The 17,950-nt window shown below is 41.7% G+C and overlaps 1 protein-coding gene across 14 annotated transcripts in view; it reads right to left on the bottom strand.

Annotated features, from left to right (window-relative positions):
- Positions 1-11,058, bottom strand: part of Lekr1 (leucine, glutamate and lysine rich 1) — a 176,721-nt gene extending 165,663 nt beyond the window's left edge. For 6 of the 14 annotated variants that reach the window (XM_087626812.1, XM_087626823.1, XM_087626835.1 and 3 more), the window contains exons 1-2: positions 10,996-11,058; positions 8,036-8,125 (exon numbers count right to left, since the gene is read on the bottom strand). In XM_087626812.1, coding sequence (XP_087482938.1) covers positions 8,036-8,083 — 48 coding nt within the window. In that variant the 5' untranslated portion in view covers positions 8,084-8,125; positions 10,996-11,058. 14 annotated transcript variants of the gene reach the window in all.
- Between the last annotated feature and the right edge of the window lie 6,892 nt (positions 11,059-17,950).

Below are 17,950 nucleotides of genomic sequence, written 5' to 3'. Positions count from 1 at the left end.
TTATACAGAAAACAAACAAATAGAACCAGAAAAGAAATTACCCATGATACATAATAAACAAGACACTAAACATATAGAACAAAAGAAGAATATTAAAAGCTACAAGTAACATACAAAAGTGTTAGGATAACAGTCTATTCAATGGAGACTTTAAAGGCCAGAAAAGCCTATATGGATATTCAACAAAATCTAAGAGACCATAGATACCAGCCGAGACTACTATACCTAAATAAACTATCATTGGTAGCTAACTAGATAGATAAAAAAGAAGCAGTTCCACAATAAAATCAAATTGAAGCAGTATCTATTTAGCAATCCGACTCTATAGACAAAAAGCAGCAGACAAAAATCTTCAATCTTAAGAAGTTAACTACTTGATGAAGATGTCCCATTTAGGGCTGATTGCACGGTTTCTCACTCTCTGTACATTATCTGGGTGTGGGTATCTCTGTTAGATCCCATCTAAGATCAGCAAACCAAAATGGGGATGGGGTGGAACCTATACTGTACAACAAAGTAACAGGAATCAATAAACACTGCTCACTGATAACTCTCAACATTAATAGCTTTAATTTCCCAATAAAAAGTCACACACTGACAGACTGGGTTAAGAAACAGGATCCATCTTTCTGCTGGTCCCTAACTAGAGCTATAAACACTAGTAACTAGTGTTCACGATACTAGAAGGTATTGTGCATGACAGCAGAGAAGAAAGGTGAACACCAGTCCAGCTACAAATCCTGCATCTACAGTGATGATCTGTCCACATAATACACTGGTGTGATGATGGTGGCACAAACACTATGGAAATAGCCAACCCTATCTGATTGGATATAAGGCCCACTATATAAGATGGAACCCACACCTAGAACTGCATGGACCTTGATAAGCCATGGACTTAGGAGAAAACCAAATATTACTGTTCAGCTAAAGGAAAACAACAATGAAATTATCCCTAACAACATTCTGCTATACCCATGGATCAGTGTCTCACTCAGCCATCATCAGAGATGCTTCCTCCCACAGTAAATGGGCCTAATATATACCCACACCCAGATAGTGAGCAGAGTGTGTGAAATCTTGCAATCAGTCCTAAATGGGGTATCCTCATCAAATCCTTCCCCTCAAGGATCAGAAAGCTATGTAGAAGAGAAGGAAAAGAAGATGTCTTTAATCCCAGCACTCAGGAGGCAGAGGCAGGTGAATCTGTGTGAGTTCCAGGACAACTATGGCTACTCTTCAAGAAACTCTGTCTTAAAAAACAAAAAACAAACAAACAAATTAATTAAAAACGAGGAAACTCAATATAAACTCTGAAATATTGCCGAGTAAATAACACCTAAAATGCACATTATGTGATGTACATTATGTAAAATTCTTAAAATAACAAAATTGTTGAAGAGCAAATCAATAGTATGAGTCATGGCATGGAGGGAGGAGAAACAGGAAAGTTAAGGTGGGTACAGTTTTAAAAGACAGTGTGAGGAATCACTGCTCTGAACTGATTGCACCAACTGTCAATCTTCTGGTTATAATACCACCCTTTAGTCTGCCAAATGTTATCCCATAAAACCTCTCCATATTACTTCTTAAAATTGCATGCGGGCTGGGGATTTAGCTCAGTGGTAGAGTGCTTACCTAGGAAGCACAAGGCCCCGGGTTTGGTCCCCAGCTCCAAAAAAAAGAACCAAAAAAAAAAAAAAGAAAGAAAAAAAAATTGCATGTAAGTTTAATTTTTGAATCATAAAAATAAATAAATCTGTTTTAAGTTAAAATACCAGATCAATATAAAGACATTTTATTGAGCAATAAATAAGTAAATAACTGATGGATTTGTGCTATAAAAATTATGCATGCCACGTTCTGACCACCTACACATGAGGGTAAGGCCTACTTCCTCTAATAGCTCTTTTTCTACTAGAAACTCAAGAACCTCTATAACCTTCTATAGCCAGCCAGGAAAAGGACTTTTTAACCACAAATAGAAACATGAAAAATTTTCAAGATGGTTTGTTTTCAAAATATTTTTACTAATGAAGTACTTTGCATCACAACATTAAGTAAATGTTTCCATAAATTACACAGCTTTCATCATAAGGTGTCAAAACTGCCAGTGCTTTACAACATAGCATGCATATATATATATATATATATATATATATATATATATATATATACATACACACATACATACATATATACATACATACATACACAAATACACAAACACACACACCACTTTCCAGAATGCTCAATCTAACATTTCTAAGACCACTTTCTTTTCTTCTCTGCTCTAACTCAATACAAAATCTGAACCTAGCCACAGTGGCCCAAAATGACCTGAAAAATTAAATTTATTTTCTCTGGCAGTGACAACCTGTGCTTGGAAATATAAAACTGTTATTCTGAATAAATTTCAAAGTTCCAAAGTACTAAAATTACTTTACTGAAGAAGGACAAAACGAGCCGTTAGTGCTGGAGAAGGCTTGTTACCCGGAAGGAACAGCGTGCTCTCCAGCCCTCACAGACACTTCTGTCTTGCAAAATAAACAACCCTGCTCACTTTACTTTGTGTTGGGTGGTAATCAAGATCTCCTGAAGCTAAAATCGGCTAACGTCTTCATTTTGTCACCATTTTAAAAACAAGGGATTAACTTTGCCTGTGGGAACTGACTTTCCACTACTTTGTTGCTGTTCTTTTTGACCTATGCATATCCCCTAGCAAAAACCGCAAAAGAAATTTGTTTTTCTAACAGGAGGACATAAGTCTCTACAGTGAGTGGACACGTAGGAGAGGAGGCGATGCAGTTACGACTTTGCTGATCTCTAAGAGCTGTTTTCAATTTAAGCTGTAAGCGGGGAAGAATGCAGAGCTGGGCCGCATTCTCCTTGCAGAAGACTGGACGAACCACTGCTGGTTATCTGAAGCCAGAGACAGGAGGAATCTGCTCAGCCCGGAGAGGGAACAGACTCGGAGATGGTGCTAAGTACACACAGAAGTGAAATGCAGGGTCCAGCAGAAGACGACAGGGACATATTCGCCCCATGGGCCTCCTGTGCGTTCTTTGTCACTTCTGGGATGGAAGTCTGAAAAGTGCTGTGTGCTCAGCCAGAAACTATGATAAAAAGCAAAAAGAACCAGAAAATGCAAGTCAAAGATTATCTTATTTCTTCTTCCCTAAGATTCCCTGAGGAGATGAGATCAAAGAAAGGCGACTTAATCTTTGCCTCTGAGCGGGCAATAGACTCTCACTTCAGCTTATTACCCATCATTCTTCTCCATTCTTTCCTTTGATGGCCTCCTCTCTCACCTCCTTTTTAGTTTCCTCCAACTGCCATGTCTCCACTACTGCTCCCTTTGCCATTAACGGCACAGTGAAGCGCAGCCATTTTCACATTTTAATGCATTGGACATCCATTATCATATCACACAGCAAAAGTACAGAGAGAAAGAAGAAAGGCCTCTCTCACCTCTCTGCTCTGATTTCTGCAGAAGCCCTCCTTGCCCATACACAGAAAAGGAAAATAAAGAAACACAGCAGGGGCATCTTTAGGAAGAAGAACCAGCCTATAAAGTAATACAAAAGTTAAGAGACAAGAAAGAATGAAAAAAAAGGGCTTTGAAAGACATCGCAGTTGCTATACACTGACACTGATTCATCCACCTCCAGTCTTTCTTCCTCCCAAAAAAGTAGAGTGCATTTCCTAAGCCTTTTCTCCATCTTAAAAAAAGAATTGATTCTAATTTGAATTGTCACTATTATCATTACAAATTATTCATGATAATTATCCCTTACATAAATTGCTTATAAATACAAGTGGTTCCGATTTTAGATTTTCTCAGACTTTGGAATAAATGCATATATAAAACAAAATCCCTGAGCTAAAACCCAAGTCTAAATACAATCTTCATTCATGTTTTACCTATGTTAAACACCTAGCCTAAATATGGTCCTATTCATCTTAATAAACGTGTGCATGAAACAGATTCCTCGTATAAAATTTACATCTATAGCATAATATAAGCATTGAATTCTTCCAGCTTTTGAAGCATTTTGCCTTTTCAGATCAGGGATCAATATGCATATTCAAATATTTAGTATGATTCTATACAGAATAATGCAAGCTGGGCATTAGGTAATTAAGTTAATGTGGACAGTGCAGATAACACACAGGCCAAGTTTTGAAAGATAAATGCTTATTTTTAAAGACTTCCTAAGTTTGGGGATATCCACATATATATGTTTTGGCTGCTTTATAGTCAAACTGCCAGACATTAATGGCCATAAAAGTATTTTTTAATAAGTATATTTAACTTAGGTCTGAGAAAAAGTACAAAGTTAGACTTTAACTTCCACACACTGGGCAGGACAAGGCTATAACTAGTATCCTTGTCCTGGGTTTAAACAGCTGACTCTCTCCTGCTGTCCCCTTTCTCTGCAGTGACAGGACAGCACCTGCCATCCTTACCTCCACATGACAACAGCACTGTGAGACTGTCTTAGTTAGGGTTTTACTGCTGGGAACAGACACCATGACCAAAGCAAGTCTTATAAAGGACAACATTTAATTGAGGCTGGCTTACAGGTTCAAAGGTTCAGTCCATTATCATTAAGGTAGGAGCGTGGCAGCATCCAGGCAGGCATGGTGCAAGCAAAGCTGAGAATTCTACATCTTCATCTGAAGGCTGCTGGTGGAAGAATGACCTCCAGGAAGCTAGCGGGTCTTAAACCACACCCACATTGACACACCTACTCTAACAAGGCCACGCCTCCTAATATTGCCACTTCCTGGGCCAAGCATATACAAACCATCATAGCAACTCTAAGTCCATTGAAAAGCTCAGCTTTCAGGAACCAACTCTAGAGTCATACCTTCTGCACAAACTCCCCTTTGATGATCCCAGTATCCAGGGGTTCATTCTCAAAAGGATGGTGCACAGCAGCCACTTCTGTTTCTATCATGGGTCCCAGGGATCCAGCTGAGAGCATCAGGCTTGGCAGCTAGCTGGTGCCTGTACCAGCTGGACAACTTCTCTGGTCTCCTGGACACTGCCTTCCATGGAACTTAAATCATAACACTGTCTTAGAGACTCTTAATGTTACTTAATTTTTTCCTGACAAGTGATTAGGATGTGAAATATGGGCTTTTTGCTTTTCGTATTTTGTTTTGTTTTACTGTTTCTTTTAACCTCTATTACAGCCAAGCTATCTCATGCATGGAACCCAGTTCAGATGTGAAGACACTGAATTTTTTCAGACCCATGGAAGTACCATTTCTGAAGCAACAGCATAGTTGAGCTTCCTATATGCTTAGCATTTTACGGTGAACTTCACAGGTAAAGAGAAAGACATGGGGTGATTTAAAGGATCTCTTCTGGTAACTACACTTCCTTTAAAGTTTCCATAAATCTGGAAGGTAGGCAGCAAGCAGCACCATGTCAAGTCAATGCCATGACTAATGTTAACAGGCCATCCACAAGCAGCACACACTGGCAAAAGCACCCCTGAGAACTGACCAGTTTCCAGTGAAGAGTGATGAATTATTATTAATAAAGAACTGACTGTAAGGCTGAGGATGCAGCTTAATTACAGACACATTGAGATCCTACATTCAATTCTTAGCAGGATAAAGGGTGGGGGAAGTTGATAGATTTGCTACAGAAGCTATATCAACAGGAACAGTTAAAGCGTAAGGTTGTAACTCAATTTATGTCACTTTTTAAAGAGGTACTTTTTAGTTATTATATCGATAATGTATGGATTAAAAAACCAAATATAGAAGAAATACCTTTACCTGAAAACAGATGTAAATTAGTATGGAAGAAGGTAATATAAAAGCTGTAAATTGCTTGTTAACTAGAGTAAACAAATTATAAATATAAAATCAAAGCTGGCAAGATGACTCAGCAAGTAAAAGATACTCATGGGCAAGCCTGACAACTTGAGTTTAAGGTCCAGGACCCACATGGTAGAAGAGAATCAGTTCCCACCAGTCATCCTCTGACCTCCAAATGCTGTGGTCCAGACAGACAGACAGACAGACAGACACACACACACACACACACACACACACACACACACACACACACACACACACACACACACACCATATTTTCAATGTTAAATTGAGAGAAATGGAATCTACTTCTCCTTGGGATGTTATGCAGGCATTAAGTATTACTGAAGTACTATTGGAATCAGTACCAGTGTTAATAGTAAGTTCTTCTTTTAAAATGTATGTTGTCTTATAAATAAGCAAAGCTGCTGGGGATATGGTCATTTGATTCTCTAGATGTAGCAGTTGGATATTCCCTTGCTGCCCTGGCTGCCTTGAGTTAAAAGGATGTTCAGTCAGATAGCCAGCTACACTATTCTAGGCCAGCCTCTGCCATTTTGAACACTTCTGAGAGGCCCTGAGCAAATGACACAGTGATCACAGCTGCCTGCTCTGGCACCTGAAGATGCAGCCACAGCCAGCACTGTTTGAAACCGTTTGTATCACAGTTTCTGCTATTCCAGGCCTAAGTAAACTCCAGTGGACCCTGCAACTATTTCTGCCCAGGCCAGATTGGGAGATCATTTTCCATTGGTGTTCTAGGTGACTGTTAGGGACAGGTACAAAGGGGGCATTGTCTTGTTGGGTGCATGGGAGGCTGGCTGTGGTTCCTGCAAACACCTTTTCTCTGGCTACATGGCTGTACACTCACTAGGAGGGATGTGTTTCCTCCCTTGTTTTGCAACACTGTGTTCAGGAGAAGGCCTCTTCCCTGTGTGACTTCTTACCCACATTTGATAACACAGGCTGCTCAGCCTCTGCAGCAGTCGGGGCCACAGGCATGGCTGAGAGGCCAGCACACTGAGACCCAGAAGTAGCAGTGCAGCCAGCCCCTTGACAACTGAAGCAAGAGTGGAGCTGGGCAGTCAGCAGTCCCAGCTGTGAAGCTGCAGAGTGGCAGCTCTAAAGGACGTGGAGCCACTAAACTGTGTGTGTGCCCACAGAAGCAGCAAAAGTCCAGTCGCAACAGCCTCCCAAATGGACAGTAACACCTCAAACAGTGGCCACAGCAACAAGAGCTAACTGAATAATCTAACGAGAGGAACCCTCGAAGTCCAGAGAGCTGAAGAACGGAAGCCTGTGGGGGACCAGTGAAAGAAACTGTAGGCCCTGGCACTAAGAGGTCCAGAAAGTAGAGTGTCTTTAGAGCCAGGGGTCCTCAGGCAGTCTCCAGGGCTAGATGTTTTAAAACTGTTACCACCAAGGGCTTAGGAATCCCAACTCCCTAGGTCCACACAAGAGCTGAAATACTTGTGAAGCTAAGGGTCCTGGTGCTCTAAGCCTGTATAGGAGTTCTAATACTTCCAAAGCCAAGGCCCCTTCTACCTGAGGCCTTTTCAGAGCTGAATAGTGTAGAGTGCTAATGCTTTTGTTGCCACCTGCCTGCTGTTAACGCTCAACAAACTAAGGAATCCTGGAAAAGCATCTCCTTGCGTACCCACAATTTCCGTCTGGGAAGAACAAAGGACAAAATGGATTGGTAACTGATTAAAACCATCTCTAAACCGTATGGTGGTGCTCACCTTTAATCCCAGCTCTCAGGAGGCAAAGAGTGGCAGATTTCTGTGAATTCCAGACATGCATGGTCTATGCAGTGAGTTCTAAGCCAGACAATGCTACACAATTACATTCTATCTAAAACAAAACACAATAAAGCAGCACCTGGCAGACAGTGACTGATGGGAATTAAAGTCTGTGAAAATGAATTATGTAAAAAAAAACACAAAAAGTTATAAACATGAACATTTCTAGGACCTGCTTCCACTAGGACTCCAAAGCCAGTTAAATTGTAAAGTGGGATTCTGCATCCGTCTTACTACATATTCTGTGCAGTGAAAGTTACAGTGTGGTTACTCCTTCTCCCACCTCAGATTCATCCTGGTTCTGAGGTGGTTTTCTAGTTCACTCTCCTGTAGTTTAGAATGCTCTAACTGCCGAGACGCTCCTAAAGTTACACTTGTATAATGCAACGTCGTACCTGTTGGATTTCTTTGGGTAAGGCGTGCATGGGAATGTGACGATCCATGACTCCTCTAATCGCACTGAGAGAGCACTGCAGAAAAACAGGCTAAAAACATTGATGTCAACAGTCAGAATCCAGATCATGACAAAGGAATTCAAGTGATTTAAACTTTCTTAGTGTCTGGGGACGAACTGGCAATAAGCACTTTCAACAGATGCTTGTTTCTCCAGTGCCACCTTTGAAGGTGCAATTCACGTTTCCTTAGCGAGTTTTTAAGCCACTCACACAGGAAGTTTTATATATATATATATGTATATACATATACTGACTTATACATCTTTTGTATTTTTCAGAAATTTATAAACTACTAGTAAAATTAATAGTGCTTTACTATTTGTTTTGCAACAGAGTAACTATAAGATTTTAAGTAGACTTATTTCAGTATTGTAAAGTAACATTTTTCTGAAAAACTATAGAAACCAATACCAAATATAATATAGTCAGCAGGATAAGGGAAAAACACTTGAGCCATCAAGGCTTGTTTACATAATAGAGTACAAAAAACACAGCGTTACTAAGTTACAATTTACAGGCACTGAACTGAAGAGCCACCAAATATCAAAGGCGGCATTCCAATGATAACAGTGGTGGATATCTATGTAAATTTACCTAGATTTTACTTTAACAGATTTTCATTTTCTAATACTAACAATTCAACATAAAACTTTTATTACTTTCATGAAACTACAGACAACAGAGACATCATTTCCTTCCTTCAAATTTTTCTCTAATTGGACCAAGAATACCCAATCCAGTCTTATCGATGAAGAGTCTATCTATGTGTTCATGGTAAGAGTAAAAGAGACTAAGAAAGATGGCTTACTGAGTAAAGTCCTTGACTAAGTAAAGTCAGTGTAATCCCAGAACCCATAAATGTAGAAATACCAGCCTTGGGAGGCAGAGACAGGGATCCTAGAAGCAAGCTGGGTGGCTGGACTCACTGAATTGATCAGTTCAGAATTCAGGTGAGAGACCCTGTAAGGTAGAGAGTGACTCAGACATTCTGCATCAACCGTTCACACATACATGAACATGCATACACTGGTATGCCATGAACATAAATACACATACCAAATGTCGAGTGCTTGAGCGCGCACACACACACACACACACACACACACACACACACACACACGAGTAGATGTCAAAGCCAGTGGTGCAGCAGATTCAAGCGACAGAAACAGATTCCTCAGCAGAAAAAGGTGGTCTAAGGCCCATGACTGCTAAACAAAGGCAATATAAGAGTCAAGAAAGCATAATAACCTATCTACCCATCTATCTTTTAGGTGGGGGATAGGAAGTCAGCAAAGGCTTCCTAAGATTGAGTTAAGTCAGGGCAAGAGACTAAAGGAAAAAAAATAATAATGCCAATGTTATTTTTATAAACTATGCAATCATTGGTGGAGGAGAGATTCCTCAACCCTGTGTTAGTCCAAAATATCCCTCATTTCAATAAGCTACAGTTTAAAACAAAACTAATGAGCTGTCTTCCCACATATAACACAAGACAATGTGTGTGCTTGGTAATGTTAACTGAGGTCAACCATGGGAGTAGAGTTAATGATGTTGACATGGGTCCAAGTGACCAAGTACGTAATCTGATACTGTCATAGTCACATGGTGAGAAACCAGAAGGCTTGTTCCCTTCAGTTAAGCCATCATTAGTAAATGGAAACGATAGTATCGTTGGCTCCACAGAACCATTTTCCCCTTAAATAACCAACCATATGTCCTCTTAAAGTACCATCTACAAAAGTATTAGCAAGCATGGACCTAAATAACGTATAAATTCAAGGTACCAGTAGGATATTTATTATTTAATGCCTTTCACTGTGACTACTCTAATGTATTACTATATCATCAGAAGGCTTCTGGTTATGAAAGAAAAATTAAAAATGGCACCCTGGTAAATTAGAAGGATCTCCAAGACACAGGGGTGGAGAAGAAACTGATTTTAATGCACATGGCAGAAGACATGGTGACAAAATTAGGGATCTCATTTTTTTCATGCAGCCAAGATAGAGTCGTTGGATTCATCCCAAGAACATTTGTAACTTGTCCCTGTATAAAGAAGTCTTTAACATTATTTTATTGTAAACCCATGTAAACTGTGAGTACGAACTGTAGTAACTCGCTGCTTTTCTGATAAGCAATGCATGATGGTTACAAGAGGTAGGCACCTTAAATTCCCGAGGTGACTGACTACAAGGGTACTACTTTCTTTAACGTTTATTTTTGTTATGCCTGTATTTTAAAGAAATGGCTTCTAAGTCTTTTAGAATTGGGTCTTTACAAAAATGTGACTACCCATGAAAAGAACTGTGGAATTCGCAGATAATTCTGCTTTTCAAGAAGTGTGGGGCTGTTTGCTCTTTAGCAGGAGAAAACTTGTGATTTTTAATTTGCCCATTCATTACTTTACTAAACAAGTTCCTTTCGGTCCTTCCCAGTATATATATGGAAACTGTCCTTGGCAAAAGTACAGTAGTACGTGGCCGCTGCTGCGTGCAAGTTTACGAACCTTCTCTGTGACACTGGTCACGAGATAGACGTGTGTGTTCTTAAATGCCGAAACGTCCTTGGTGGTTCATTTCCGACTCTTACACCGGTGTCACGCCCGGTCATTAACTCCGGTTCTGCTTCCAGGCCCTTCCTCTAGTACCATTCCCGGGCCGTGATTCACAAGAGGGCAGGTCAGGGGCAGGAGAGCGGGAGGTCACGCCCCGCGACTGCAGGAAACTAACTGCCCGACTCGACCGCGCCGGCCCAGGCCTCGCCCGAGGCACCGAGAGGCCGCCCTGCCTTCCTCCTCCCCGCCCCCGCTGCCCCGCCGTCCCGCGCGGCTGGCCTTAGCCCCGGAACAAAGTCCCTGCCGGCCTGGTCCTCTGAGAACTGAGAAAGGCCATGACCCTCACCTAGCCCGGGACTCCGCTGGGTGTAAAACGGCTTCCCCGGTCTCCCGGGCGACCGCACTGCACGTTGTCCTGACGTCAGAGCGCAGTGACGTCACTGCCCACGCCGTCGCCGACGCGGAAGCAGAGCTCCTTTGCATCACTTGTCCCAAAAGCGAGCTAGACGGAAGCTGGCGAAGGCGGCGGGGGTCGGAGGAGAGGGCGGATTTACGCGCGGTTCTGTGACGGACCGGGTTGAGGTCTGGAACCCGTGGGGACGACAGGCAGCGGAAGTGGGGGGCAGTGTGGTCTACTGCAGGGGCAATCATTGCTCTCAAGAGGAGGAAAAAGATGCTTTTAAATGGAATGACAGCACATCCTCAGCCATTGCCGCGAGGGCAGATTGACTGGGGAAGGCTTGCGTAGAATTTCATTCTATTCCGAAAGAAGTCAAGATGAAAGGTTTAGCTCATGAACTGTTAATGAGACGTGCTATTGAACACTCAAATTGTGGAAGGCCTCGGGTTTTTACGCACTGACGACTTCCCTTTATTCATACTTTATTCATAAAACAAATATTTGATGACCTACTACGAGACAAGCAAGCAGGATGAGATGATGCTTGGTGACTAACACAGGCCACTAGTATGATTAGTGTCTTCTTCGTAGTCTGCTCCTTTTTCAGGATTATCTGCGGTCTAAAGTGCTGATACTCCAGGAACTAAAGAAAACAGTTTCTTTGCAGAAAAGACAGTAATTACTGTTAAAGAATAATTTGCATGAATAGAAAGAAAAGACACTGAAGAGAGGAGGGTGAAAAAGTGGTTCAAAATAGTGCCAGAACTATTGAAGCTGCTGGTTGATACCTAGTTTGAAAATAGCCACATGAAAATAGTGAATACTTCCCTAAGTCATGAAAGGTATAGTTAATACAGAAACAACAACAGTTACTTACTATTGTGTAACTATTATTATGTGCCATATTGAATACATACCAGTGTGCTAGAAACAGAAGGCTTCCGACAGCATCACCACAAACACTTGAGTTATGCATTGCACAAAATGTTACCATAACTTTAACATCACTGGATATTAGAAATTGTATAGCCAGTGTACTGGTCTGTTATTAACCAAAAATACTGTTATAGAGCACATAACTACAGTTTTGGCGATAATATTCCTTACTGAGCATTTATATCTAAAAGGGAAGGCACCCGTCTGAAAGTGGGGTAAAATACCGTGGAAACGCTGTAATTCACTTTCATCTATGCCTACTCATTACACATCACCCTGAGTCCATTTTCCTTGCCACTATAACTGCCCCTCAAACCTAAATCTCATTGCTGATTAGCCACAAGCCAGACTTTCTGTAGGGGTGCCCCATGTGAATTTGTGCCTAGTCCGATTGCATCTTGTTATGCCGTGTTTAGTGAATATTACTAGAAGGCTTGGACTTTCCTGAAGAGAAATGGAGGAGCAGTGAATCTGGGGGAGAGGGGAGATTGGGGGCAGGGGCCTGGAGGAGTAGAGGGCAAGGAAGATACAGTTGGGATGTATGAGAGAAGAATAGAGAAAAAAGAGGCCATGGATTTGGGGGAGAGTGGGGAGAGATATATGTTGTAATTAAAATACAATATCAAAAAAAAATCTAAATCCTTCAAAATGAAAAAAGTAGATAAAGTTTCTTTAAAAAAAAAAGTTAGCAGGTTAGCACAGGTCGAAATATGACTGGAAAGTACTGAAAAAACTTATTTAAAAAAACAAAAAAAAACAAAAAACGACAGCTCCAAAAACTGTCCTGTGTTGACATTTTTTTCTTGATTATCTATTGATTGCAGTTTCTTCCCCTCTTTTCCCATCCTTCTTTTCCCATCCCATTACTGCCTATTCTATAACCGAAATTAAAATATTCCCATTGTAGGGTGTGTGTGTGGGTGTGGGTGTGGGTGTGATGTTTCAGAATGAATCGAGAGCCTACGTGTGCTAGGCAAGTGCTTTACTCTTGAGCTATACTGGTCAGTCAGCTTTTTCACCTTTCACTGTGACTTTTAAAGATAAGCCACCATATAAAGAAAGAAAAATTAAAAATTAAATTCCTTTTAACTTCTTTATGACCCTTTATTGTTATTTGTCATTGTGACCACCCAGGAGGTGGGGGGTGCCCTCCTAGTTTAGAGGGTGTCTGTATGTGGATGAGATTCAGTTTTCCACATGGCCTGTAGACCTCTCACAGTTTATAAGAACTTCCATGTGTTTGCTACCATAGGGATCTCCAAAAACTCCTTATCACACGGAACAGTCATTTGTGCCAGCCATTTGGGGCACTTGTCTCATGCCACCTCCCTCCTTTCCATGCCCCTATGAAAAGTAGTATAGGAAAATAGGTACTTTGTTTATAAGTCTGCTAAAACCAGCAGGAAGTCCACCCAAGATGGCTGATTTTAAAGTCAATGCGAGATGGGACAAAGGTAGCATGATAAAATTACACACAAGTCCAACAGTATTTTCATCCTGCAAGCCACAATACAATACAACTCTGTCCTCTTGAAAGTTTGAATAAAATGGTTGCAATAGGGCCTCCCAGGTTGGAAACAACTGCTGCTTTCATTGCTCTTTCTGGGTTTCATCCAATGTGAGTGCACAATTTTTAAAATGCCAACATTTATTGGGTTCTGTTTGCCAGGCACTCCATACACAATGCCCCGTTGACTTGAGATCCCTTCCAAACGTAACTCTGTCAGGCCTTACTGTTGACTTTCACCCAAATGATAGAAGTGGCCAAGGGCATGGCCCGTCATGTGAACACAGATGTGCACTGGATCAGTGTGAGTAAGTGGAGGCACCTGGGCCTCACATGTTGCCTTAGTTGTCTTTGCCAGACATCCAGCCCTCCTGGGACATTAGCCTACTGTGGATTAGAGACACATGTCTCAAACTTGCTTTCCTCATGATGTTTCCCATACAGCTTCTAGCTTTCAAAAGAGGTTAGCTACAAAACCCACTGTTTTACACGCCCCAACACACTTACCTCTACCGTGCTTTTACAGTTAAAGCTGCAGGTCGCCTTATAGAGCCGCTTTGCATACTGAACCCCAAAAAGCTGTGGTCTGGAAATGAGCAAGACCACACAGTACTATTTTTAGGCTTGAGCTCTGTATCTTTTTATTCATCCCATGACTGCAATATAACTTGAGTATGTGATACAATAAAGGTCATGGAGTTTGGATGGCAGCTCTCAAGAACTTCCAAGGCTTTGTAATTTGTGCAGGAACAAATCGTGGAACAAATTTGAATTTGCTTGAGTCTTAGACTTTAATTATTGAACATATTTCCAGTAAGACAAGTTAGATCCTCAAATGATAACTATAGTCTCCAATGTGAGAATTAAGACACCACTACAGGGGCTGGGGAGATGGCCCAGCAGTTCAGAACCCTGTCTCCTCCTCCAGAGGTTCAGTTCAGGTGAACCCTAGGTTCAATTCCAGTACCAACATAGAGCTCACAACTTTGTGTAACTCCGGCTCAAGGATACTTGACACCCTCACATAGATGAGCATACAGGTAAAACACCAATGCCCGTAGAATAAAAATAAATAAATCTTTTTTTAAAAAAGACACCCACTACAGCAAGATGTTTTATGGCTGTAAATGTACAGCCTTTGGACTGCTCGCCACTGGTAAGAGCTTCATTTAAAGAATGTAGTGTGTCAATATAATTCAATATTTGATACATCCATATATTTTTTAGAAGAAAAAGGTATAAAGGGCTAGTGGCAGCAACTTAACACCCATAGTAAATTTGATACTCAGAAATATGGCATCATCCAATTAACTCAAATTCCTTTTATTAAATTCATAGGATCCCAATCAGGCCTACAATACACCTCCTAAATATTAGATAGTTCAAGAAGCTGAACATGGAGGACTGGAGAGATGACTCAGATGACATACTGCTCTTGCAGAGGATTCTCTTTCAGTTCCTAGCGCCCGCTTAGGCCAGGTGACCATCACCTGTCACTTCAAACCCAGAGGATCTCATAACCTCTTCTGGACTCCAAGGGCACCTTTAATTGTGTGCATATAGAAATGCAAAAAGAGAGACGCATATAAGCAATTTTAAAATGGATTTTTTAAAACCCTAAACCAAAAATCAGTAACTTTCCTTATGCATAAAAACAAAATAACAAAAAAAAAAAAAAAACTAAACCTTTTCATCGTTGGCAGTGGTAGAGCACCCTGCAGTTCTGACACTTGGGATCAGGAGGCAGGATGATCTTGAGTTGTAAGCCACCCTGTACTGCATAGTAAGATGCTGTCGAAAGAACAACAAATAAAAAAGAAACCTTTCCAAGATGTCCATAGCTACCTTAATTCACATTATTTTGATGTGTTCCTGGTGGGAATGATTCTGTTTTCCCCTTATAGAATGAAGTATGTGTCTGTACATTTGATTTTAGGTAGCTACTGAATTTACAGGAAATGAGGTCATTTTCCTGATGTTGTATGTCTCTGCTAAAGACTTAATGCTGTCCACTAACTTGTGGTCTGGGGTTGTAGCTCAGGTGAGAAGAGTGCTTGCCTAGCATGCCTGAGGTCCAGGGTTCAACTCCCAACATCACACACAGCCATGTGTTGGCTCATACCTGTAATACCAGCACTTTGGAGTGGAGGCAAGAGGACCAGAAGTTCAGTATCATTCCCAGCTACACAGTCAGTTCAAAGCCATCCTGAGCCACATAAAATTCTGTCCCGTAAAGGAACATAGGTATAGCACCATAAGCATATGCTAGGAACTACTGGTACAAATTATCAATAATTATTATCAGTTTATCAAACGTGTTATTAATATGGTGTAGTAGCCCAAATCATCAGGGTCTGGAGCAACTAACACTCTCAAACATTGCTGTTAAAGAATTTAGACTTTTTTTTTTTACTTTTTAAGGATTTTAAAATTTTGAAAAGTTCAAAACTGTTGATATAGACATTTGATCTACCATTGCCCCTTTGTTCCAGAACCAAGACCTCTTTACCCTCATGTCTATCCTCTCTATTCCCAAGTACCTGTTAGGCTTTCCAAGTCCAGGAATGGATTCAGATCAATTCCACAAGGCTCTTCTGTGAGATCAGCCACCCAATTCTGATGGAAGAAGCTCCGAGAAGTTACAGGAAGGGTTACTCAGTGTCCATCGCAGTCGCATTTATAAAGCTTTTGATCTGGAGTATATCTATATAGCTTTATATATGTAGTATCTGGAGATACTACAGGCTGGACCTGTAGCTCGGTTCTTGTCCAGCATTCAGAAGCCCTGGGATTGAGTGATCTTCAACAGCACATACAGCTGACCATCGTGTAGCAAGTGGGTCATTTGAGTCATCCATATCAGTACAGAAAGATCAGAAGTCCAAGGTCACAGCAAAGTAGAAGCCAGTCTGGGCTAATAAGACCATGTTGAAACAGTAAGAACAAGAGAAAGAAAAACAGAAAATATTAAAATGTGAAATAAATTTGTTCAAACAACAAAACAGTAGAGCTGTTAGAAATGTTGGTACGGGACAAGTAAGGAAGAGGCCGAGTTGCGGGGATCACAGGTTCAAGACCAACCTAGGTAACTTAGTGACTTTCCTTGGCACACTTTGAGTTATATGCTGGTCTTTTTACATCATCACTAAGACTAGGAGTTGGGGGTGCCACAACCGACTTAGCTTCAGCCAGATATTAGCCTCTTGACCAAGTGTTTGGGACCTGGAAAAGCAAGACCAGACACATGGACACTTCTAATTACATAGCTAGAGGAGAACAAGGATCCAGAAAACGGCTCAGTACTGCCCAGGGGAAGGGAAGCATGCTGGACAAAGACAAACACTTCCTACATTCACTTAAATGAGAGTCAAAGTCACCTAAGAGAACACTGGAAAATCAAAACATTCACTCTCTTCCCAGGTGTGCTAGAGTGAAAGGACATTCAGCCCTTAAAACCCTCCCTAATAGTTTATGGTATGAATGCCAGTCCGGAGAAAGAACCCTGCTTCCTTACTAATGTATGTGTGTAGTGGGTGGGGGTGGGGTGGGGGAGACTGGGCACCATAGGCCTCTAATGGTACCCCAGGGGAATAAAGAGACCAATGCACCAAAGTCTAAGTTATAGAAAGGAGACCGGTATAGGGTTTTCCATGTTTTCAGTTTAGTGGAGTGGTTTTGTGTTAAACTGGGTATCCATGCTTTCCTTCTGAAATTGATTTATCTTCAAATTTCCATAAATAGACAGCTGCATGAAAAACACTTTTTTTTTGGTCATAAAATTTTGCCTTAGATTTAGCAGTCTTAAAACCTGTGTGCTTCCTTAATTTCCTTTGAGTTTTTGAGTCATCACAATAAATAGGTCTCTAGTTATGGAACTGGGCCTGTGGAGGTGGGGGGTGCTTCTGAAAGGGATAAGAGCAAAGGATCACGACTGTTTTCTGAAATGAGGTTTTGTCCAGAAGGAGCAACACTTGCATTCCAACGCCTCTGCCTCGCTCTGCTTCCTTTGTCAGCACATCTCAGAACTCGCACTCGTGAGCTGGGCCTCTGGACCTAACCCATTCCTTAGAAAGTTCTGCGGCTTATTGTTATTGACAGAGCAGCTCCGGATTGGATTAAGTCATGGGTCTGAGCAGGTTTTACTGCCTAGGTTACCGGTGTTCTGATAACACTGAGACACGGTGAACTGGCTTCCCCACCCACAAACCTAGCGTGACTGCGGTCCCAGGGTTGTAAAGTGGACGGCGGGCTCCGCCCTGCAGCACCTGTGCCCCCAGCACGAAGTGCGTGCGGCTGGGAGCCGGCGGGTCACGCAAGCCCAGGCCTCCCGCCGCCGCTCGCGTGCGCTCCCGGGGCTTCCTGGCCGCCCAGGCTGGCCTTGCGTGCCGACGGCGCCGCGTAATCCGCGGAGGAATCCCATTCCGGACGCCTTCTCTAGCCGGAGGGGGTGCCCTGTTT

Source organism: Rattus norvegicus, chromosome 2 (genome assembly GCF_021556685.1).
Source record: "Rattus norvegicus strain SHRSP/BbbUtx chromosome 2, alternate assembly SHRSP_T2T, whole genome shotgun sequence".
In the NCBI taxonomy this organism is placed as follows: Eukaryota; Metazoa; Chordata; class Mammalia; order Rodentia; family Muridae; genus Rattus; species Rattus norvegicus.
The sequence above is the reverse complement of the archived record's forward strand: the minus strand, read 5'-3'. Positions and strand labels throughout refer to the sequence as shown.